Here is a 26264-nt window from a genome sequence, read left to right as displayed (position 1 = left end):
CATGTGTGTTTGTCATATGCCATTTGCTGTTGGATTTGTAAAAGCAATGTTAATGTTTCTGATGCACTATGTTTTGGAATGACAGATGTAAAGTACTTTCTTACTATAAGCGTGTGTGATGTGCCATCTTTTGGAAAAATAAAGACATGGCACCCGGACAAATATGCAGGCACTTACTCCTTTTGTTAAAAAATGGATAGTTCCAAAAACCAAAACTAAGAATATTATTTTATAGTGACATAGTGGGAAAGGCAAATGCTCACCTTAACATTTAGTCTGAGCGATGGAATGTCCACGTCCAACAAATAGACGCGCTCCAAATGCCTGTTTAGCGTCAGGTTTGTTAATGGATGGACTCCTCAGCAGAGAGCGTTCGAGAAAGAGCCTGCGCCTTTAAGGTCGCGCACGCGCAAACCCACACGCTCGCGCTCGCACTGTTCAGGAGCTGCCAGGCACCGCAGCCCCGCTCGCGCCCGCACTATTTTATTTTTGCCTCCGAGGCAAAGGGAACAGGACGCGCGGGCCCATTCGTACCTGTGTCGAGAGGTGAGCCTTTAACGTTTGGTGTCTGAGATGGTAAAACGGGACCGGGGTTACCTTTGTCAAATGGTCTGCATCGAGGTTTTTGGGTTTTTTTGGCATTCATGCGTTCCGAAGGAGAAGTGGAGAAACCTATCGGGGTTATCTTCTGGGCAAATTCTGGTAAAGATTTGCAGACATCCGATGGAAAAATGTAGTGTGTAAGGTTGAGTTGTTGGCTTTCTTTGTTGGGCAGTGTCCACAGGTAGGTGTGCGTTTTAAGTAGGGCTCGTTTCACAGCTCGAAACAAAAGTGCTGATGGCTTTGGGATGTTTTGGACACGAGTCGCACGGGCAGCATCCCCGGCGTGGAGGGGGAGAGTAGGCTCCCTCCCAAAGCACGTAACTCGAGGAGGCGAACGGACAAGGTGTGCTCACTGGGCATTACTGCACTTCTTCACGCATCAAGCGGCTTCTTTTACTCGATCCTCGGCCCCCTTGTTTTATTTTTTATTATCCGTTCTTTTGCGCAGGCACACGGTTTCGTTGTCGAAGTCCTCGCCCCTAAACTTTATTTTTTTCCATCTCCGGTGCCGTCAAGTTTGCCAGGGCAACCGCCAGAATTGATCTGGAGATAATGGACGACTCTTTTTTTAGCGTCTTTCTCTCTACGGTTATTTTTTGTGATGCGCAATTTTGAAAATTATAGACTTGCATCATTGTGCAAGTTTTCGAAGTGTTCCAGTTTGTTGTGTTGACCCGATTTCCAGAGTTTGATCCATCCATTTTCAAAACCCGGTCAAGCATACGCGATCTTAAGGACATTATTGGAAAGTTATCAGGGTACCAAAAATCCCCGATGTCAGATGTTAACCTGAGGTTGTAAGAACTATATTTGTTATAATATATAGGCAGCATTTGTACCTTTCTTTGTCTGTCAGTTGTTGTAATATAACATTACCAAACCTGTTTAATACAATTCAGTCTCAGGATTTCATTAGGCACAAGGCAAAGAAACTGACCCGGACGGAACACCAGCCCACCATAGAACAAACTCAAACACATGCCCAATTCCTCTTACTGGGCCAGGAAAAGCCACCCAAACATGATCGTGATAATCCTTTGAACTTATATAGTGCTCTGTGTAGATTTAGACCACCAGTGTGTATCCCCTACCCGGATGATGCAGTGGCAACCATTGTTGTTCCAGTGTGCTCACCACGCATGAGTGAAAAAGGGGTGAGAGAGAGTTAGCTAATTGGAAACAGTGGATGATTTGGGGGCTAGAATGGACAAAGTTGTGATTGACAATTCAGCCAGGACATCAGGATAAAACCTACTCTTCACGAAATATGCCCAGGGATTGTCGATGACCACCAAGAGTCAGGACTTCTGTTTGACGTCTCATTCAGAGGACGGCACCGTAGTTACAGCTAAGTGTGTGCATCACTGCCCTGGGGCATTGGGAACCACCCAAAGACCACAGGGTAAGCACCCCATGCTGGTCTCACCAACACCTCTTGCAAGCTTTTTCGTACATGGTCTCCTATCCAAGTGCTGGCCTGGCCTGAACATGCTTGGCTTCAGGTGGGTGACCTGTTTGGAAGCGTAGGTTGTTAAGAGCAACATTTAAATACGGTAATGGCTGATCCTGTGTACCACTGTTTTGGGATGGTGTTCTCTATAAAAAGCTGCTCTAAAGGTTTTTTTTGTGCCTTGATCTTGTCTGTTAAGTGATGCAAAAATTCTAAATGCCAAGTTTAGAGCAGGGGGTCCTCAGTCATGGTCCTGTGAATGCAGGTTTTTGCCCCAACCCAAGTACTTGAGATGCACTTATTGCTCAAATAACACTTAAGCTTCTCTTTAGTTGTCTCGCTCATTAAGATTTTGAACCCTTTTAGTCTTAAACAGCCGTATTCTTGGTTTTTAATTCCTCCTAATTAGCAATAACATGCAAATGACAAGAGACCAGCATTTGTCCATTTAGCTTACCATTTACACCTGTGTGTGATTATCATACACTTTTGGGTTTAATTAAATACTTGGAAGGAAAGTGAAGAGAAAAAAGTGAAGGACTGAGAATCACTCGTCTGTTTTAGACTCCAAATCATTTGAATGATATCTAGGGCCCACAATTTACCGCAGCAAGAAATCGTAAAATGCAGTACCAGAACTCCATAAGACTAATTCGTAACCCAAACAAAATAAATGCAGTTCTCCTTATTCTTAATCCTTAATAATAATCAATCATAATTCGTAATACTAATCAAATTGGTATATCAAAGTGTTCACATCTGCACATTTTAATCCTCAGATTTGCTTTAGGCAAACAATGCTGAAAGATATGTAGGCATAATATTATTCTCAACAAACTATCGAATAATGTTTCTAAAGTTTTTGTTTATTTATTGTTGAAGAAAATGGCACTGTAAGCTCGTAGGTTTTCTTGTAATAGAGAATATTTCAGTGGTGACAACACCGATCCATATTTTGAGAACGAACGTTCCACATCAACAGAAGAGATCGGCAATGCAATGTAAACTTTAGCAAGAGCCGCTAAGCGAGGCAGTCTGTCTTCTAAGGCACGCCAAAAAGCTGTGATATCAGCTGGAATTACTTCACGAGATGCTATGTCCAGATAAGCTTGCCATTCATCCGCTGCAGCCATCATTGTTGGCACTGACTGTGCATGATCAGCAAAATTCTTCGATAAGAGTGGTAGCTGTCGTGGATCAAATATTCTCACAGATCTGAATAGGTCTATTGCCGGCTGTTTGGTTCCCTCAAAATATTCTTCAAGTTTAGCAGCAGCTTTGTGCTTTGCATCTTCACAGCTGCTGGTTGCAATTGGAAATCCGGACGATTTCAGGCAAGACAGTAAGACAGACACTTTGTTGCAGACATCGACAACCATGAATGACTGTGCCTCAAAAGAAGTCAGAGTGTTCATAATTGGCTAGCAGTGAACAGATACAAATTCAAGTTCAGCTCTCAGCTCGTTACGTTTATCAGTACTTTGCAGCAACGCACAGAGCTCCACTGTGTTCGATTTCAGTATAGCAACGAACGAGATATTAATGAGATGATGCAATAGGCTAAAGAAAGAACTTAAAGAAGTAATCAAAACTAATCATACTGATATCAATATGCCTCAAATGGTGAGATTTCATTCAGATTTGGTATTTTCCATGGCAGTTAGGTTAATTCCGTAGCGTGGCGTTAAATTCCGCGAGCAGCGGTAAATTGTGGGCCTTAATGATATCCTTAGAAAGGGGAAGAAAATCTAGGATATGAGTATGACCTGACATAGCAGAGTTAAAGCACTAGCAAGCCATGAAATTAAATTATTGGTGAGAATTGCTTTCTGATTAAGCAACCGGGTTAGAGCAAAAACCTGCAGCAACTGTAGCCCTCCAGGACTGTGATTGGGGACCCCCGGTTTAGAGTCATTTTGCTGTTTTCAGCCTGTGGCTTTTAGTTGCGAGTGATGCTTCTGTTTAGCCGTTTGTAACAAAGACTAATGTGACGAGTGTCTCAGAAATCCTGCATCCTGAGGTCTGATTCAACACTTATGGAGTCTGTAAATTCTCTCTGTGATGGTGTTTTTACTTTGGCATCTTGAAAGACATGAATATTGCATTAATGTGGTGACTCCAAAATGGCTCTGTTTGAGTGGGCTCTATGATGGACTGGTTATTGTGAATGGGAGAACCTCGGAATAAGGTGACAACAACCAAATACTGGAGAGCACAGTAACGAGATGTTGTACACGTTGATGATAGTTTCCTTTTGAATGCCAAAAAAAAGAAAATTCTCCCATTTGTGTGCTAACTCAGTGAGTGTAAAGGTTGTGGGCTTGAGCTGCCATCTTTTGCGCTGCCTTCCCAAGGTCATTGAGGTCTTCTTTCTCATTACTGGCAGCAGTTGTCAGGTTAAGTTTGTTTTTACACCGAAGAGATTCCTGCAGTGTGCTCAAATTAGGCTGATAAATGAAAAACAAAAATAACATAACAAAATAAAAAATGCCCAAGTGTGAAGTTGCTTTGTTTTTGATCAGTCCAGTTAATCTTGCACTATACTGTAGACATCTTGGCCTACATTTCTTTTTTTAATCTAGTTTGTTTTTATTTTTTTTAGGCTAGTGATTGTGTTACATATCTTTTGGAGCATCTACCGCAAAGTTAACAGCAATGAGGTCACCTTATGAAATTCTTTCAGTTCCGGCCATTTTGTTTCTTTTTTCTGGACTCTCCCTTACCACTGCCTGCAACAAGGCCCTCTGTGCCAGTGACGTGAGCAAGTGTCTCATTCAGGTATGTGCTCACCTTGGGCTCTTCTATGTATTTAAGGAGTTGGCTTTCCTTTTATTGCTGTTGGATGCACAGTTTTGCATTGATCTGTCTTAACAGTTAATTAATGGACACATATTGCTGGGTTCCATTTATGTTAGTCAGTTTCAAAGTACAGTATTCCTTTGCTTTGGTGTTAGAGCCACAGGACTCCTGCAAATACATTATGCTCCCATGATTGTTATATATTATAAGTTTATTGCACTAAATAAGATGCAAAAAGTTGTGAGAAGCACAAGGTAGAAGGATCACTGTGCAAGGAAATCACATGCGTGAGGCTGACTGCTGAGACCAAGATGCATAGTTCAAAAATTATTTAGTGAAAGGTATCTCTTTACAAAATTGAACTTCTAATGAATTTGTGTGTATATTTATGGTAGTAAATAGCAAAAATGATTAATATTACATTCCAAAGAAATCCAACAAAACACTTGTGACACAGCACCATTTCACAGATGATGATGATGATGATGGTGTAGTTAGGAAATGAACCCCCTGTGAACAGCCTCCTGAAAGTTATGTACATTTTTGACCTAACTTAATGCTGATGTATGTGAAGATCTGTAAACAAAGATGTTTTCTAGCCCAGACGAAATCACACGAACAAGCAGGCACAGGACAAGACCTTAAATCCTGAGAGAACTGTAATCCACTGGGTGTAGCTGTAATCCAGCTGTGCAGTGAAGAACTGCAACACAAAGACACCAATGATTGGGATCCTGCTGTCTCACTGTTAAAATTGACACCCTCATCTTTCACCCAGCAGCCTTTGCGGCAACTGGTGAAGCTGCCCAGTGATGCAGTACTGAGGGACTGGTGGGATTTACAGTTCTTTCAAGTAGTGCTGCTACAGTGATGTCTGTGGTTTTCTGCAGTAGGTCACAAAACTCGCCAATTTCTATTTAATTATTCATGACAAACCTGCAAAAGAGGCAGATCAGCGAATTGTACCGCCAAACTGAATCGCAAGGGTCGACCTGTACTTTTTTTTTTCTTTTTGTTTAAACAAATCTGTCTTTATGTATTCACATTATGTAATTAGTAATTTGTAAAGTTTGCATTTGTCTTGTGAACTTGTTATAGCTCTCTGCGCCTGCACTTGATGAATAGCATGGAGTGGATACATAAACATATGAGTGAATGGTGCACTGTTAGTGAGTGATGGCAAAAACCTGTTCAGGCTGGGTTTCACACAAATGGATAGAAGGCTCTTCTTTACACAGAGAACCATAGGGATAAGGACTAGATTACCAAGTAGTGTGGTAGAGAGTAGGACTTTAGAGACCTTCAGATCCAGACTTTATAATAGTTTGGAGAATAGGATGGATAAGCTTGTTGGGCTGAGGTGGCGCAGTGGTAGCGTTGCTGCTTTGGCGTAAGGAGATTATGGGTTTGCTTCCTGGGTCCTTACTGCATGGAGAGTTCTTTGAGTATTGAGAAAAGTGCTATATAAATGTAAAGAATTTTTATTTTTTATTAATGGCTCCCTCTTGTCCAAATTGTTAATGTTCTACTGATTGATGTGCCTTCCTTCTTTCATTTCATGCAGTGTCGTCATTGTATTTGTGTATCAGCTGATGCTACTAGGTGTTTGCCTATTTTGAATGTTTTTTTTTTCTCCACAGCATTTTTAGAAATACTCAAATTATTATTTTCTGTTCACTGCCCTTAATATGTCTAAAGAATCAGTGCAGTAAAGCAGGATATCAGCACTGTGTAAATGTTCTGAAGGTTGAACAACCCAAAGCACTTGAGTGCTACTCCACGTCAAGCGTCTGGTGCCTAATCAAGGCCTACACTTTATGTAGTAACAACAGCCTTTCTGATAATTCAGTGACGAGGTTCTACGTTGAGCATTTTATTATTTTAATATTTAAATACTGCCTTGCACTAAAAATCTCACCTGGTTCTGAACTATACTAAAGCACTTTTGGATAAAAGTTTCGAAGTACAACTTGAACTGGGCTCTATTGACCAAATCTGCCATATCTGTTTGTGCCAATTCTGTTAGCGTTTTTTATTATAATAATAATGACACAGGAATGGACCGGGAACAGCTTGACTGTGCTATAGGTAGTGTTGGCCAATGTCCTTTCCATAAATACCAGATGCGAATGTGCACTGTGGTTGATTGCACTCCACACCATGATGCCAGCATGGGTGTGTCACAGGCTTATACAAAATGGATATGGCTGTTCTCCACCTGACACGTATATGACATCACTTACTCCCAGACAGAACCTGGTTTCATCACTAGAGGGAACAAAAATTCCTCCCTCCAATCAGCCCATTTGAAGCATCACTGTAGTCATGCTTGGCAGTGATGGTTGAGTGTGTGCCCTACGTGCCAGGGAAAGCAGGACGAAGATCATTACATTTGGTCTGAGTGGACACTTCTGGTCTGATTCATGCGACAATTGCAGTGTGGTCTGCTAGAGCCTCTCTTCTGATATGTCAGTCTTGACTGGGCATTTGGTACTTTACTGTTGTTACCATTATCAACACTGATGCACTGTGAACACCTCCTATCCAATCTGAATTTTGGAAACAAGGTTTTCTCAAGCATTGCTGTGTTTCAGTGTTTTTTGTTTTCTGATATATATATATAGTGGCTTGAAAAACTATTTGCCCCCTTCCTGATTTCTTATTCTTTTGCATGTTTGTCACACAAAATGTTTCTGATCATCAAACACATTTAACCATTAGTCAAATATAACACAAGTAAACACAAAATGCAGTTTTTAAATGATGGTTTTTATTATTTAGGGAGGAAAAAAATCCAAACCTACATGGCCCTGTGTGAAAAAGTAATTGCCCCCTTGTTAAAAAATAACCTAACTGTTGTGTATCACACCCGAGTTTAATTTCCATAGCCACCCCCAGGCCTGATTACTGCCACACCTGTTTCAATCAAGAAATCACTTAAATAGGAGCTGCCTGACACAGAGAAGTAGACCAAAAGCACCTCAAAAGCTAGACATCATGCCAAGATCCAAAGAAATTCAGGAACAAATGAGAACAGAAGTAATTGAGATCTATCAGTCTGGTAAAGGCTATAAAGCCATTTCTAAAGCTTTTGGACTCCAGAGAACCACAGTGAGAGCCATTATCCACAAATGGCAAAAACATGGAACCTTCCCAAGAGTGGCTGGCCGACCAAAATTACCCCAAGAGTGCAGAGACGACTCATCCGAGAGGTCACAAAAGACCCCAGGACAACGTCTAAAGAACTGCAGGCCTCACTTGCCTCAATTAAGGTCAGTGTTCACGACTCCACCATAAGAAAGAGAATGGGCATAAAACGGCCTGCATGGCATATTTCCAAGACGCAAACCACTGTTAAGCAAAAAGAACATTAGGGCTCGTCTCAATTTTGCTAAGAAACATCTCAATGATTGCCAAGACCTTTGGGGAAAATACCTTGTGGACTGATGAGACAAAAGTTGAACTTTTTGGAAGGCAAATGTCCCGTTACATCTGGCGTAAAAGGAACACAGCATTTCAGAAAAAGAACATCATACCAACAGTAAAATATGGTGGTGATAGTGTGATGGTCTGGGGTTGTTTTGCAGCTTCAGGACCTGGAAGGCTTGCTGTGATAGATGGAACCATGAATTCTACTGTCTACCAAAAAATCCTGAAGGAGAATGTCCGCCATCTGTTCGTCAACTCAAGCTGAAGCGATCTTGGTGCTGCAACAGGACAATGACCCAAAACACACCAGCAAATCCACCTCTGAATGGCTGAAGAAAAACAAAATGAAGACTTTGGAGTGGCCTAGTCAAAGTCCTGACCTGAATCCAATTGAGATGCTATGGCATGACCTTAAAAAGGCGGTTCATGCTAGAAAACCCTCAAATAAAGCTGAATTACAACAATTCTGCAAAGATGAGTGAGCCAAAATTCCTCCAGAGCACTGTAAAAGACTCATTGCAGGTTATCGCAAACGCTTGATTGCAGTTTTTGCTGCTAAGGGTGGCCCAACCAGTTATTAGGTTCAGGGGGCAATTACTTTTTCACACAGGGCCATGTAGGTTTGGATTTTTTTCTCCCTAAATAATAAAAACCATAATTTTAAAAAGTGCATTTTGTGTTTACTTCTGTTATATTTGACTAATAGTTAAATGTGTTTGATGATCAGAAACATTTTGTGTGACAAACAAGCAAAAGAATAATAAATCAGGAAGGGGGCAAATTATATATATATATATATATTAGAACAATTAGAACAATCTAGACGAGAACAGGCCATTCAGCCCAACAAAGCTCGCCAGTCCTATCCACTTGCTTCCTCCAAGAAAACATCAAGTCGAGTTTTGAAAGTCCCTAACGTCTTACTGTCTACCACACTACTTGGTAACTTATTCCAAGTGTCTATCGTTCTTTGTGTAAAGAAAAACTTCCTAATGTTTGTGCGAAATTTACCCTTAACAAGTTTCCAACTGTGTCCCGTGTTCTTGATGAGCTCATTTTAAAATACAAGTCTCGATCCACTGTACTAATTCCCTTCATAATTTTAAACACTTCAATCATGTCACCTCTTAATCTTCTTTTGCTTAAACTGTAAAGGCCAGCTCTTTTAATCTTTCCTCATAATTCAACCCCTGTAGACCTGGAATCAGCCTAGTCGCTCTTCTCTGGACCTTTTCTAGTGCTGCTATGTCCTTTTGTAGCCTGGAGACCAAAACTGCACACAGTACTCAAGATGAGGCCTCACCAGTGCATTATAAAGGTTGAGCATAACCTCCTTGGACTTGTACTCCACAGATCGTGCTATATAACCTAACATTCTGTTAGCCTTCTTAATGGCTTCTGAACACTGTTTGAAGTTGATAGCTTGGAGTCCACTATGACTCCTAAATCCTTCTCATAAGGTGTACTCTCGATTTTTCGACCGCCCATTGTGTATTCAAACCTAATATTTTTACTTCCTATGTGTAATACTTTACATTTACTGACATTAAATTTCATCTGCCACAAATCTGCCCAAGCCTGTATGCTATCCAAGTCCTTCTGTAATGATATAACGGATTCCAAATTATCTGCTAATCCACCTATCTTGGTATCATCTGCAAACTTAACCAGCTTGTTACTTATATTCCTATCTAAATCATTTATATATATTAAAAATAGCAGCGCCCTAGCACTGACCCCTGTGGAACACCACTCTTAACATCGCCAGTTCTGATGAGGTTCCTCGCACCATCACCCTCTGCTTCCTGTGTCTGAGCCAATTCTGCACCCATCTAAAAACATCACCCTGAATTCCCACTTCTTTTAACTTGATGCCCAACCTCTCATGTGGCACCTTATCAAATGCTTTCTGAAAGTCCAGATAAATAATATCATAAGCTCCACTTTGATCGTATCCTTTTGTTGCCTCCTCATAGAATTCCAACATGTTAGTAAAACACGACCTCCCCTTCTGAACCCATGCTGACTGTTCAGAATAACTCCTGTCCTTGTCATGTGTTGCTCAATCTTATCCTTAATAATTCCTTCCATTAATTTTCCTGTGATGCTTGTTAAGCTTACTGGCCTATAGTTGCTTGGATCTGCCCTGTCACCCTTTTTATATAATGGGATGATATTTGCCATTTTCAGTCCTTTGGAATCTCTCCAGTGCACAGTGACTTCCTAAAAATATGTGTCAAGGGTTTATATATGTACTCACTAGCCTCCTTAAGAACACGAGGATAAATATTATCTGGGCCTGGTGATTTGTTTGATTTCATCTTATTTAATCTGAGCAGCACTTCTCCCTCTACAATTTCCAAATCCCTCAGTACCTCCTTAGTAGTTGTGTTTACCTCTGGCAGGTTATCCACTTGCTCACTTGTAAACACCTCAGAAAAATGTAAGTTTAGGGCATCTGCTATTTCATTGTCTGTATCTTTTAATTCCCTTTACTATTCCTGATGAACTTGACCTCCTCCTTAACTGTTCTTTTACTACTAAAATACTGAAAGAATCTCTTGGGGTCTTTTTCGCCTTATCTGCTATATTCCTCTCCAACTGTCTTTTAGCCTCTCTGATATCCTTCTTAATGGTTGCCCTCATGTTCTCATACGCTACGGTTCTCTTTGCAGTCATTAGTCTTATATGCCTTATACAGCAGTTTTTCCTTTGCAACTTCTTTTTAAATCTTTATTAATCCATCGTGGAGATTTTTTAGTTTCCTATTACTTCCAAATTTAGGTATGTATCTGGCCTGCATTACATGAAAAACATTTTAAACCTGTTCCACTGCTCCACGACTGTCTCCACATTTAAAAGCTTATCCCAGTCTATCCTACTTAGACTTTGTCGCATCTGCTCAAAATTAGCCCTACTAAAGTTCAACTTAACAATTTTAGTCTTTGCATCTGTACTCTTACAAAATACTGAGAATTGTATTACATTATGGTCACTTGACCCTAGTGGTTCAATCACCTCTACACCCTCAATTCTATCCTGATTATTACAGAATACTAAATCCAGATAGGCTTCACCCCTTGTTGGTGCTTTAACATGCTGTGTTAAAAACAGTCACGATTACTTCTAAAACTCCTGCTCTTGTGCTCCTCCATCTGTAAGGTTATCCCAGTTAATATTTGGATAATTAAAGTCCCCATGACTATAATATCCCCTGTAAACTTGCCTTTTTGATATTACTAAAAAGATGTGTGTTGAAATTACTGTCTGAATTGGGTGGTCTATAACACACTCCTAAAATGAGACCTTTTCCCTAATATTTTCCAGGCGAAGCCACATGTCCTCACTAAGATGGGGCTCATCATCCAACTGAAGATGACTTACATTTAATTCCTGTTTGGCATAAACAGCAACCCCACCTCCTTTTCTGTTCTGTCTATCCTTCCTAAAAATGTGTATCCCTCTATGTTACACTCATCCCCATCTTTGTTATTTAGCCAGGTTTCCGTTATTGCTATAATATCATAATTGTGCTCTGCTACATACAACTCCAACTCACTTACCTTATTTTTGATACTTCTAGCATTAAGGCAAGCTATTTTTAATGTGTTAATCCTTCTATCTTTACGTGTTTGCTTAAAATTTACATTACTATGCATTTTTATTTCTACACCATTGTTTGTTCTTCCATGTATAGATCTAAATCTGGCCTGTCCTAAACTCCCATCCGCCCCCATTCCCTAGTTTAAACAATCCTCGACTAGCCTACACATACGCCTCCCCAATACATTGGTGCCCCTCCGGTTCAGATGTAACCCGTCACGGCGGAACAGGTCCCATCTGTTCCAAAAGGAGTCCCAATGCCCCATAAACCTATACCCTTCTACCCTGCACCAAGATTTGAGCCACGCGTTAAGCCTTCTAATCTCCTCAATCTTACCTGGACTGGCGCGTGGCACAGGCAGAACTCGGAGAAGACTACCTTGTCAGTTCTGCTCCTCAGCTTGGTACCTAACTCTTTGAATTTGGATCGCAGAACTGACAGACTACCCTTATGTATGTCATTTGTTCCAACGTGGACAATGACAACTGGATCCACCCGCTCTGGCCAAGAGCCTATCCACCCTTCCAGGAGGTCTCCCACCTGTGCTCCCGGAAGGCAACACACCGTCGAGACTCTCTCTCTCTGGAGCACACCTGCGCTTCAATCCCCCTAATGATTGAGTCCCCAACTATCACTACCTCTCTCTTTTTGGGAACTGGTTTTGAGGTGGCCCGTTGGGGCTCCTCAACCCTGCCTACCACCTCAGAATATATATAATATATATATTGTGAAACATGCCCAGACACCGCATCTTTATAAAAAGTTCTTTTATTTGTTCCTCCATCACTAACACAACTCAGTCCCGCACAGTCCACTGGGCCTTCTTGCCCCAATCACCTTGATATAAGGCCTCTCTCACTCTGTCCCTTGGACCACCTTTCCTCTGTCTCTCCGTGGGAGCCTTGTCCTGCTCCCACTCCCGACTCTAGCTCCCCGATTGTAAGAAGGCGGGCCCTTTTATTCTCCCCCGGATGTGCCCCAGGTGCTTCCTCTGACGTCACTTCCTGGTGTGGCGGAAGAGCACTCGAAAGCACTCCGGGCGACCCTGGAGGGATTCTCCTCCATCTTCCCAGGTGTGGCGGAAGTAAATCCATCCTGGGCCTCCTAAGACTCGGGGCACCCCCTGGCGGTGGCCACAGGTTAAAATAGGCGTAAGCCTCCTTGTTCCTCTCCTGTGGTGGTCCTCTGTTCCAGGGTGGTTGCCCCCTCGTGGCCTGGAGGACATATGTGCCACTTTCCGGTCCCTCCAGGCGTCCCGGCCGGGTCGTTTGTTTTATACAGACATCCTGCCCACTAATAAATACCTCATTCATTAGCTACCAAACTGCTTCAGATGGTTTCAAAATTTCAAAAATGTTCTGAGAAAGGTAAAGAATTAAGAAATTAAAGAAGAGCAAGTGAAAACATTAAAAATCAGTGTTCCCATTAGAAATAGTTTTATTTGGTGGCATTGGTTGTTGAGAGAAGGTCCCAATATATAATAGTAGCAATAAGTAGTTAAATAATGCCGAATACGTGTATTAAAAAAACAAACGCATACTTACAGCATTTAAAATTGAGCCACATTCACAAATGGCATATAAGATTTTAATGAATTCACATTTCTGTAGTAGTTATATAGTAAATATGCAGTCAGATCACTGCTATTTGCATTGCATTATAAAGTACTAAATTACTGAAAGGGGGCGAGAGCTGTTGGAGTGTATTCATTTTATGATAAGGCAGGGATCATGTTATTACCTTCACCTCTTAAAGCAAGTCGCCGTGAGCTTTCGACAGAAGACATGTCATGTTCGTGAACTATAATTGCTGAACTCTTGCACTAATCAGTCAGTAAAGCAAACCCTGAAGTGAACTGCAGTGCAGTGCGATTCTGTGCTTATACACCAATTCCAAGTTAGGTATTCCACTGAGCATGTTGTGCAAGTTTCAGATTATTTCATCAACCAGTTGTTGTAAAGAATGGCAGGGTAAGAGCAGGAGCATTTTGCAGAAGTAGACCGCTTGCAGGTCGTGTGCTTCATTAAAAATTTCACAGTGATTTAATACATTAATTCAGTTTGTTTCAGGACTGGTGATGCCACGATGCATTTGACTCCCTTTGGAGTTTGTGTCTATGGATTACTTGGCAGATGATTGACATTACAAGATGGCCCACACCCTGATTTCAATAGTGGTGGAAAATCTGGCTCATATTTGTGCATATCCAAAATGTTTTGACAAGTAATAAAGCCCATTCACCTGTGTAATTTCACAAACTGCCTTTGAATAACTCTGACGTGCTGCAGTTGTGGAACACATGAAACATCAGGGGAGCCAATGAGTAAGCAGGACTCCTGGCCAGTGGGGAATATTTACTTCTTTAGCTTAATTTCATTTGTCCACATTTCACTGTCACTTTAAGACTTTTTCAGAATTTTTGTATTCAACAATATTTTTAATAAAATTATATGTTTGGGATGGTGTAAGCATATGACCAGATTTCTGACATCTAGAATCATAGGCACAAGTAATTTGAGACTTTTTTTAATCCCTGTTTTGATATTGTTTGATGTTCAAGTTGGGCCTCCATTCATCAAGAATTTTTGTATCTCAATTCTTCAATTAAACATCAGATAAAAACATTTTTTAACTATCGCTATAAACAGTCTAAAGCGAGTCATGGGTGCAAAAAGGATCATTTTTAGGTGGACTCTAAATAGCGCTTAAACATTCAAGTAATTGTTAAATGCTGCACCTTCTACCATTGTAATCTTTTTTTTTTTTTTTTTAATCCTTCACTTTTTTATGGTGAAATGTTCCCTCAACGGGATACTTTCTGTTAGTTGGGAATGTATGAAATGGGGTTAATGGTTAGCGCAACTCCTCAGTCCTAGGTTTGCAGTCCATACTGGTCACTATCTGTTGTGGTGTTTGAAACTTCTCCCTGTGTCTGCATGGGGTTTACTCCAGCTATTCTGGTTTTCCTACCATACTGTAAAGACATGCAGATTAAGACCAAGTTGCATCAGTTGACTTTTCCTGCAATTTTCAGTCATAAATTTCATTTGCGTAATGTTAGTGTACGCTAGGCAGTCGTGGTGCATTCTTGTGATATAATGACCAGTCATGTTGTGTGACATGCCCAGTAACTCTGTCCATCCAGGATATAATTCGCCCTGATTTAAATCGAACAGATATGATTTAGTTTTGAGTTGTGGGGTGGGCTCTGTGTATGAAAGCTGACCAGCAATGAGCTCTCAGCCAAAAGTACAATGCCTATAACTGAGTGGTGAGGAATAAGGAAAGTGGGTGTTTTGGATCTCACAGTCATAAAAAAGGATACATTTTCTGATGTCTCATGTTTTGTTCACCGTAAAAGAATGGACAAAAGAATGAAAAATGGCAAAGATTGTGCCTTAACACTCTGTACCTATAAACCCGTTGCATGGCCACCTTCTCTGTAAGGCAGCATGTTATTGGGTTTTGGAAAAAAGTTTGCTCTTGCAGCACTTTGGATATTTGAAACTATGCAGGAATTTCGTCATATAGTCGCTTAATTTGACAACCCTATCGATTTCTAGTCGTATCAATTGATGTACTTGGGCGACAAGATCAGATGCTCAGTGATCAACTATGACATCCCCTCCCACCAGCAGTCGTGTAATGCAACATCGGCTTGAGGTAAATCAGTAACTCTGGCTCTGCTGTGGTTATTACCATGTGATGGGTTGGTTCCAGCTTTGTGCCGTGTTGTCAGAATAAATTTTGGTCCCCATGACCCTAAAAGTGCATTTAATAATGGGTGGATTGTCCTTTTAGGTACTGAGTAATATTTTTTATTTTTCACTTGAAGACTTGCCTGTTTTGCATTGCATTTTAATCAGCATCTGTATTCTGCTTCTGTTCCTCGCACCTCCACACTATCAGCTAGGCCATACTTCTACTGCACTGCACCTTTCTGTTCTTTACTTATGTATACTTAAGTCGATTTCATGTAATTTTACATGTATTCTTGCTTGATATGTAAAGCATCTTGTGAGGGTGTCCTGTAAGAATGATGCTACATAAAAGAAAGATGGATATTCTGCCCTGTGGGATCCCCTTGAGGCTACTGGATATCATGGCTGGTGTGTACACAGGTACTGTATGTGCTGTGCAGAGTGGAGGCAGAACCTCTCCCCAGGCGCCAGTTGATTCATCAGGGGTGTGTTCTTGCTCCTACTCTGTTCAGTGCTTCTATGGACTGGGTATTCGGCAAGGTTGTGGGGTATCTGTTGGTGAAGAAAGATTCACGGGTGTTGACTTTTCTGGCGATGCTGTGATTTCATGGAGTCAATGGAGGCTCTGGTTGGGGCTCTTGAGAGACTGAGCAAGGAGTCTGAGTGTCTGGGCTTGTGAGTATCCTGGATAAAAACGGAGATCCAGGCCTTTAATGACCTCTTGGGCATGGCCATCAGCAGTGTGTCCATCTGCAAAGAGAGGGTCGACCTTGTCAAGAGGTTTACTTACTTACTCTGGTGGCTCTTCCTATGAAATCAGTAGATGGATTTGGAGAGCATGGGGGGGGGTCATGAGGTAGCTGGAAAGGGGTGTGTGGCGCTCCCGATATCTATGCTAAAAGACAAAGGTCCAAGTCAGTAGAGATCTGGTGCTTCCTTTCTTGCTATATGGTTGCGAGACATAGGCGCTCTCCAGTGACCTGAGACGAAGACTGGACTCCTTTGGTAGTGTGTCTCTCCAGAAAATCCTTGGGTACCATTGGTTTGACTTTGTGTCTAATGAGCAGTTGCTCATGGAGTCCCGAATGAGGCACATTACCTGCATTGTGAGGGGGTGTCAGTTACTGCACTATGGCCATGTGGTGCGATTCCCTGAATGTGATCTGGCTCGTAGGATCCTCTTTGTTGGGGACCCGAGTGGCTGGACCAGGCCAAGGGGTCACCCACACAACACCTGACTGCGGCAAATAGAGGGTCATTTCTGGAGGGTGGGGCTGGACTGTGTGTCTGCCTGGGGGGGTTGCCAACTGGGATCCTGAGCTTTTTTCATCATGTGGTGGGTGCGGCAACGCACTATACCAGTGCATGCTCCCCAGCTTGACTTGACTTGTATCTCTGTATATTTTACATTCCATGTTCCTTTTCTTCGTGGCAATCCTATGAGTTTCCACATTTCAGTTTGCTCACACTGTTCACCTGATAAAAGTGATCTCTTCCTACATTGGCTAAGTGCAGCTGAATTAAATGGTTTTCTTTTTACTCCTTTAACACTTGGAATTTTTACATTTTCTGCAAAATATTATACTATCCACCCTTCTAGATCAAACCTCAATTTGTCCTCTACTTTTAATCGTCCAGCTTATTAGGATAGCAGATAGCATTACATCCGTTTATCCAGTTCAGTGTCATGTGACTGCTGCAGCCTATCCCAGCAGCACTTGGCACAATTCAGTAGGCAAACCCTGGACAAGGTGCCAGGCCATTGTAGGGCCACTCATGCAGGTAGGGCCAATTTGAATATTGCATGAGTCACTGCAATGTGGAAATCTGAGAAAACACAAGGAGGCTGTGCATGCTTCACACAGAGAACCACAAAACACAGCATGTGAACCCAAGATGGTGGATCTATGAGGCAGCTGTGCTGCAATGGGCTAGTTTAATGCTTTGAAACTTTAAATCAACGTACATGAAAGGGTCAAGTCCTACAATAAAAAAGAATGGATTAATTTACAAGGTCAGATAAACATCAACTGCGTTCTGCAGCGCTCGATTACCCACAATGATGTGATTGAGAAGGCAAGAAAGAAGAAAAATTATACATTCAGAGAATGAGTGGGTAGTTTGGGTTGTTGTTGTTTTTTCTTTGTCCTTAATGCTTAAGTGATTATTAATGTACAAGAGTAGAATTATTGCCTGCAAAATTAATGCACTTTGGTGTGACATGGACAGATGTAGTGCTGTTGGTCCTGCTGATTTGTAATGCACTCTTTGTAATGTACAGTAATCAATAAAATTAAGGAAAAAGTTCACATCCTTTGTTTTAGCAATATTCATCCTTGAGGTTCTTATTTATGGAGGCAGCCATCAATTGTACTTAAAGAAATCTTTATGTCTGAAAATTCAAAGAAATAGAAGAACAGTGTTAATTGTGCAAAGATATTAAAACATTCCAGAAAAAAGTGCTTTTTTTATTATTTTATTAAGCAGTAAGCTGATTCTTTGTACTTTAGTAGTCACGGTGAAATCAAAACAAACTAAATCCATTCCATAAAAGGGGACATAAAAAAAAAAAAAAAACATTATTTCAATGCTTTGCAAGCTGAGACTCGCTGCTTAAAAGTCTTGGCAAGTCACTGTATATTATGCCTTATGGGAACTACAGAACCTGGAAATATTTATACAGTATATAATATAGTGTTTGTTTATGTGCATATACTGTATGTATACTGTATGTGTAATATAAAATATGTATAAATATGCATGCACCCAGTACCGGTGGAAAGTTTTAGAACACCTCAGTTTTTCTTCACATGTAATCATGAAATACAAGAATAAATGAATGTCCAGTTTGCACAAGTCCACGGCAGGTATTTCAAGGCCCTATTTTGTCCTTTAAGGAATGGCTTTCTTAATGTCACTCACCTTGGTAAACCTGCAGCACAAAGTCTCCTCTTTATAGTAGACACTGAGACTTAATTTTTCTTTCTTTTTTCTTTTTTTTTTTACACCACTGTTAAGCTTTGCTTGAAGCTTTTGTGCTGTGCAGTGCCTATCAGAAAGTTTTCTTCTGATTGGGTTGTGACAGAGGGTCTGCCAGATCTCTTCCTAACAGAGTTTGTTCCAGTTTCCCGTTGCCTTTGGATTTTTTGCAATTTCTCAAAATGAAAGGCCTAAACTTCTAAGGATAATAATACTCTGTCTCATTTTGTTTGTTAATTGTTGGTTTCTTGCATTTATCACTGGAATTTACAACTTTCTAGGGTATAGAGGGTGTAGTAACACAATCTGTTCAAACTCAGCTTTAAGACCAAGGGTTTTTAAGTAATCAAAAACAAGTTTAGCTTTATTCTTTCACAGTATCTGACTGTTGTAAACTACTGTATTAGTTGTTACCTGAAGAAAGCCCCTTTGTAATATTCTGATATTTCCTTTTTTCAGTTTTGCTAACTTAAACTTTTAAGTTTTAACCTCTGACAGTTTACTGATTACTAAGCAGTGTATACATTACCTCGATACTGCCCTCTGTGTGTAAACTCAGACTTTAAATGTTAAACATTTTCATTGAGAATACACCCTGTTGGATGTAGCCAGTCACTGTGGAGTAAAGTCAGTATGTTTTGCTATTTCTGTTTTTTAATTAATTTTCATATAATGTGCCTTTTAGAAAGAGAACCAATTGAAATCCAAGATCTGCCAATGCCTGAAGAAAGTGTCTGATGTAGAATTTTAAGAGCTAATAACAGCAAAACAAATGTTTCAAACTGTACAGTACATTGAAAGTAAAGGCTATTCCCAGCCATATAAGAGAGGCTAATATATTGACAGGTGACAGAACATTAGAATCCCAAGAACACCTTTGATTCCCAGTAGTTTTCAGTTGACTTTTAAATGTCTGCAACTTCCTATTTGTGTCTGATTTGCTATGATCATAAACAAATCACAAGATCTGACCTGGGGGGAATTGTTGACATTTCTTTATGAACAGATTTTTTTCTCTCCTGTGCAGCTTTATATTGCTTGCTCACAAGTGGCATCAAACAGTTCTTTGCTTCTTATGCTTCATGAAATACAATAGATAATGTTGATTATAAAGAAGCAATCCCTAGACATCTGGTGTTTATTCACCTCACTTGAGTTTTTATATGAATAACAGTAGTTTTATTTCAAATGAACTGTAATATATTTGTAAGTATACTGTCCATATGCATCATAAAGTTTAATAAATATTTAGGAAATCAAATCAAATGCTGTTTTGTCATCTACAGTTTAGAAGTAGTAATGTACCCATCATAGGTAGGTAATTCAGCTAGTCTATAATAATGAAAAAGAAAAAAAACACTTGATTTACTTTTCACACACTGGAGCCATCGAGGAACATGCTAGGTTTTTAGGTAAGGTTGTTACAGTGTACTCGCTAATCATGGTATCTGAGAGTAGTATGTGCCAAGTAGCATGTGCATGTAATAATATTACTGTACTCAGTACAAGACTTGTGCAGTATACCTGTACTGGAGCAGTACCAAAAAACACAAATTTTAAAACAGTACCAGCATTTTGGGATTTTTGGTATCGAAAGTAAACGTCAGTGTTCCGCTCAAAATCCCCCACATCACAACATTCGATATTGCAGTTGCTGAAAAAAGTCGGTTTTCGTAAACTTCACAAAAAGAGTACACGCTTCAATCTGATCAGAAATTCAAGACTTCAAGAGGGAAGTAGTATGGCAAGATGGCACAGTGCACCAGGGAGGCTGGAGTGAGACGTGGCTTTGGAGTTATCTGTTGTTTGCCTTTGAACCATTGTGGTACTGGTACTGAGGTCTGAAAGATGGTATCAAAATTTTAGTACCAATCCCACACTTCTCATGATGTATTGGCAAATGAAAACTGAAGACCCTGCTTAATCCAACATCACTCTCTGAGGAATCTGAGTTTAAAGAAGCAGCAGAGTTTCTAAAGTTCTAGTCATTGTTTAGTTGTTTGCATTTTTTTCCTTTTACAGTGCCTGCATTATTCATCACTCATAGCCCTGTTATAAGCCTACACATACAAGGATTCAAGTAGTTTCATTTCGCACAACTCAGTCTTCCTGTTTAGAATTCCTTTATTTAAAAAAAAAAAAAAAAGACAGTCCATTCTGAAGATCTACAGTTGGCCCCGTCCACCACACCCCTGTGGGTTTCGTTTTAAATAATTTTCAGCATCCAAAAGTGTGTGGTCTGTATTATTATCACAGTAGATGAGTTAATTTATATCTGTCCTTTCTCATTCTTTCCTGAAATATGAGTTGCTTTACCCCAGAGCCATTCACAGAGTGCCACTGTTGTCCCAAAGAGATCCTGTGGTGGTGGGTCTCCTGAGCTTTGCTGTAACATATCGGCTGCTTTAATTCCTCTTTGTCTGAGTTAAATGGACACTCTGTAGTGTGTATATGATCTGACAAACGATTTGTACAATTACACAGTCTGAAAGCTACTCTCCAAGTGAACTTCTTGTCTGAGTTAAACACAAGACCTTTTTAGGGAAGCAGGCTGTTTAGTTGGAAGTATTTAATCTGTGTGGATTTTTTCTTCTGTTTTTTTCTCATCTGGTTTTGAAAAAAGTTTGAATAAGTAAATTTTCAGACTTTCTTAATCTGACTTAGGGTTCAAGGGGACAGAAATGTCATCTGACAGCATTATGCCCGAGGCGGGAAACATTCATTTTGAGGGCACCAATCCATAGCAGGGATTGCATCCACGCTGTTGCTGTGCCAACCTAACATGACTCTGTTTGGTTTTGTGAGAGGAAAGCCGGTGTGCTCTACGAAGGAGATTTTTATCCTTGAATGACATTGTACTTTCTTGTAATCTCACTTTAGTTCCCATACAAATACTGTAAGAGGAAGGTCGATTACAATTTATTTTTAAGAAAAGGTAAGCTGCTACTCCTCTCTGGAACTCATCCTTCACCTCAGTCATGCAAGTAGAAGAGAGTATGAAAAAAGAAAAACGAGAGAAACAAGGGTAGCAATGAAGAAAGGAGACACTTATGCCCACTTCAGGGCCAGAAAAAGGGCTGTAGAAGCCTGGCTGCAAAAATGAACAGTTCTCTATGCCCCCAACCAGCAGAACTGCAGGTATCCCAGTATTGATGATATTGGAATTGGGTGACCTAGTGGTCAACAGCACGGGGTTATGGAAATAAGATTTCCGGAGGTTACAAAGAGAGATGCTGACATAGTGGCAGTGGTGCCAGGAAGAAAAGTTTTCACTGTATTGCAGTTGGAGACAAAGCAGAGAGGAACAGGTGGAGAAAAATATCGGGTGAGAAGGGAATAATTTGCAGGAAGAACTGAGTAAAGAGGGTCAAAGCCAAAGGTTTATTAAGGAGAAGTGACAGTGGGCAGTGACAAAGTAATTATGCACCACTTCTGAAGCCCCCACCGGCCTGATTTGGGCTTACTCCAGATTTTCAGTTATACCTGACAATGCCATTTTCATTTTTAAGGTTTTATGGCTAGTGTTTTCAATCACTTTCTATAAACTTTTCATTTTAAGTTTAAAGAGATGTTTACAGAACAATCCTGAAATAAATCAAAATGACAAAAGAATGAAAGGAAAAAAACATAACACATACAGTGGTGTGAAAAACTATTTGCCCCCTTCCTGATTTCTTATTCTTTTGCATGTTTGTCACACAAAACGTTTCTGATCATCAAACACATTTAACCATTAGTCAAATATAACACAAGTAAACACAAAATGCAGTTTTTAAATGATGGTTTTTATTATTTAGGGAGAAAAAAAATCCAAACCTACATGGCCCTGTGTGAAAAAGTAATTGCCCCCTTGTTAAAAAATAACCTAAAATAACTGTGGTGCATCACACCTGAGTTCAATTTCTGTAGCCACCCCCAGGCCTAATTACTGCCACAATCAAGTAATCACTTAAATAGGAGCTGCCTGACACAGAGAAGTAGATCAAAAGCACCTCAAAAGCTAGACATCATGCCAAGATCCAAAGAAATTCAGGAACAAATGAGAACAGAAGTAATTGAGATCTATCAGTCTGGTAAAGGTTATAAAGCCATTTCTAAAGCTTTGGGACTCTAGCGAACCACAGTGATAGCCATTATCCACAAATGGCAAAAACATGGAACAGTGGTGAACCTTCCCAGGAGTGGCCGGCTGACCAAAATTACCCCAAGAGCACAGAGACGACTCATCCAAGAGGTCACAAAAGACCCCAGGACAACGTCTAAAGAACTGCAGGCCTCACTTGCCTTAATTAAGGTCAGTGTTCACGACTCCACCATAAGAAAGAGACTGGGCAAAAACGGCCTACATGACAGATTTCCAAGACGCAAACCACTGTTAAGCAAAAAGAACATTAGGGCTCGTCTCAATTTTGCTAAGAAACATCTCAATGATTGCCAAGACTTTTGGGAAAATACCTTGTGGACTGATGAGACAAAAGTTGAACTTTTTGGAAGGCAAATGTCCCGTTACATCTGGCGTAAAAGGAACACAGCATTTCAGAAAAAGAACATCATACCAACAGTAAAATATGGTGGTGGTAGTGTGATGGTCTGGGGTTGTTTTGCTGCTTCAGGACCTGGAAGGCTTGCTGTGATAGATGGAACCATGAATTCTACTGTCTACCAAAAATCCTGAAGGAGAATGTCCGGCCATCTGTTCGTCAACTCAAGCTGAAGCGATCTTGGGTGCTGCAACAGGACAATGACCCAAAACACACCAGCAAATGAACCTCTGAATGGCTGAAGAAAAACAAAATGAAGACTTTGGAGTGGCCTAGTCAAAGTCCTGACCTGAATCCAATTGAGATGCTATGGCATGACCTTAAAAAGGCGGTTCATGCTGGAAAACCCTCAAATAAATCTGAATTACAACAATTCTGCAAAGATGAGTGGGCCAAAATTCCTCCAGAGCACTGTAAAAGACTCATTGCAAGTTATTGCAAATGCTTGATTGCAGTTATTGCTGCTAAGGGTGGCCCAACCAGTTATTAGGTTCAGGGGGCAATTACTTTTTCACACAGGGCCATGTAGGTTTGGATTTTTTTCTCCCTAAATAATAAAAACCATCATTTAAAAAGTGCATTTTGTGTTTACTTGTGTTATATTTGACTAATGGTTAAATGTGTTTGATGATCAGAAACATTTTGTGTGACAAACATGCAAAAGAATAAGAAATCGGGAAGGGGGCAAATAGTTTTTCACACCAAAAAACACATAGCACCTGGACACCAGAGTGGATTTTGTCTGGACAGAGAATAAAGTAAAATCACTTTTAATGATTACAAAAAAGTGTAAGATTGCCTTAGCCTTAAAATATGGAGCTGGGAGTCCTGCCAAAATAAATACAGTGAAATATTTGAGTGTTTCAAGGTGTGCAGTACCAGCTGGCCGATGCTGAGACGTTAGGGAAGGACTGTCTCTGCAATAAAGGGGAGATCACAAAGGACATCTTCACAAGAAAATGGAGGTTGGTGTCTCATCACATGACTATCATACGTCAGAGTTTTTGGAAAGGTCCATTTTCCTGCTATGTAAGACCTGGAGTTTACAGTTTTATATACTTTGGGCAGCATTTATGAATATTTAAGCTTTCCTTGGTTGAAAATGCTGTGTTGGTGAGGATGAAAAGCCAAAATGAATTTAAAAAGATGTTTTCAGATTGTCTGTTAGCAGGGACTTAACTGTCTTTAATTGGACAGTCTGTATGTGGGTGATTGAGATGTTATAGGTTTCTACAGGTTTTACCAGTCAGAAGCTTTTAAAGACACAATTACTCCAGCACTAAGAATGCCCCTTGATTTGTGACCTGGAAGGAGGCTGTGAACCTGTGCGTTATACTTCTAGGGAAATGTAGCCTTCCATGTATGGCATGTGCTTAAGCGATTGTTGGCATGCAGAACTTCTAATGGGAAGGATGTCAACATTTTTGTTTTTATTATTAGTCCACTTTCACCATGGCTATATATGGACTTTTCTTCAACTGATGTGTTTTGTCTAATTTTCAGATAGAGAGCTTGTATTTTCTTTACTGTCCCCACACTTCTTAAATTTATGTACAATAGTTTTCTTTGTTTTGTCTAATATTAGTTAATAAAATGCATAGTTGTACTCTGTCTTTACTTTGCAAAAAAAGAAAACTACATATTCACCATATTGATGCAATTTCAAAATCACTGACTTCATTATATCTGATTGCTCACATTTAATCCATTTTCAAAATTGTCAGCTTATTACTAAACTCTATCTGTGTTACTTTCTGTATTGCCTTCTCATGGAAATATTAAATTTGATTAAAAACGTGATTTTAGTCTGCAGCTTTTTTGCCTTTTTTCTCAGTTAGCCTTGACTTAATAAACTGTTTCAAAATTTGAGAACTGGAAAAACAAACATTCTTAATTTTTCTACATTAAATAGTATAATAGGAAGGAATGTTCTTATAAAAAGCTGCCCCTCAAAAATGATCCAAAGGAGGATGATTCCACTTGACCACTCACCAAGCCAAAGACCCCTTTTTACTCCCCCATCTCTTTGCCGTGACCTTTTGTCAGTGCTGGTCTGTTTTCCTCCGTTTGTCCGTTGATCTTCTAACTCTAGTTTTGGTAAGACATTATCCAGTTTAAATCCCCTATTGGTGTCCCGTCCCATATCAAGGACCAACTTTCTTTTTATTCAGGGATGTCAGTTTATTAACTCTCTTTGCCACCCCCTGATCACCATAGCATTCGTCACTGAAGCTGAATCTGTGCAGCCTGCCTTAGACCATGTTACATGACATTGCGCCACCATTCTTCCTGGCCTTCTGCTATTGCCTGTGTTTAAGTGGGTAACATGGTCCCTTGTTTTTTTTTATCAAAAACTCGTTCCTCATCAGAGGGATGACTTGACATCCTTTTGTCCATCTTTGCCTGTACTCATTGTGTCTTGATAAACAATTTTAAAGCAGATTCAGGGCCAAGTGTGGAAAATACTGTGCAATGATCTTTATTAAATTTCATTTAATTTTAAGAACTAATTTTCATGCGGTCCTGTTAGTTTTTATATATTTGTTTTAAGATAATAGAACTGACAAGTCATGCAGCATCACAGCTTGTAGAATGTTGTTTGTAGTATCATAAACATTACTGAACGATCAAGTTGTTCAACATTGATAAATTGCAGATGAAGTGCAGAACTGAATATGACCCATCTACTCATTTATTCTTTAGCTAAACTGCTAAATCAGATTAGGATCAAGGAGGCCAGTGCCCTTCCCAGCAACATTAGGCATAAGGTGGGGGCCCACTCTGGATGGGGTGCCAGTCCAGAGCAGGCAAACCTTCGCACACCCACACTTGATCATACAACGTCAATTTAGAGTCTTCAGTTAACCTGAGCACACCAGTTCCTATTCATAGAGTTATGGCTTCACATATTTCAGCCTAATAGGCATTGTCTTACACAGCCATTGTTGTTTGTGAAGCACTTTTCTAAAACTACTTGGTTGTATTCTCAGTTTGTAAAACTCAACTCATTGATGCACTATCTTGTTGTTCAGTTTTTAACAGCTTTTACAAGTGCTGTTTGAAAAACAAAATGTTCTCAAATTCAAGGAGTCTTCAGGTATGCATTTACAAGTAAAATCTTATGGTGTGAGCTTCTTGCAGTGTTCCAAAAATGTCTC

The 26264-nt window shown here is 40.2% G+C and overlaps 1 protein-coding gene across 1 annotated transcript in view; it reads left to right on the top strand.

Annotated features, from left to right (window-relative positions):
* Positions 1–410: 410 nt before the first annotated feature.
* The window catches only part of twsg1a (twisted gastrulation BMP signaling modulator 1a), a 79230-nt gene continuing 53376 nt past the window's right edge, over positions 411–26264 (top strand). The window contains exons 1-2 of the mRNA XM_039754776.1: positions 411–546; positions 4656–4831. Of these exons, the coding sequence (XP_039610710.1) occupies positions 4709–4831 (123 nt within the window). The 5' untranslated portion in view covers positions 411–546; positions 4656–4708. The remainder of the gene's footprint in view (positions 547–4655; positions 4832–26264) is intronic.

Source organism: Polypterus senegalus, chromosome 5 (assembly GCF_016835505.1).
Source record: "Polypterus senegalus isolate Bchr_013 chromosome 5, ASM1683550v1, whole genome shotgun sequence".
NCBI lineage: Eukaryota > Metazoa > Chordata > Cladistia > Polypteriformes > Polypteridae > Polypterus > Polypterus senegalus.
Note: the sequence above shows the minus strand (reverse complement) of the source record. Positions and strands in the feature narration are given on the sequence as shown.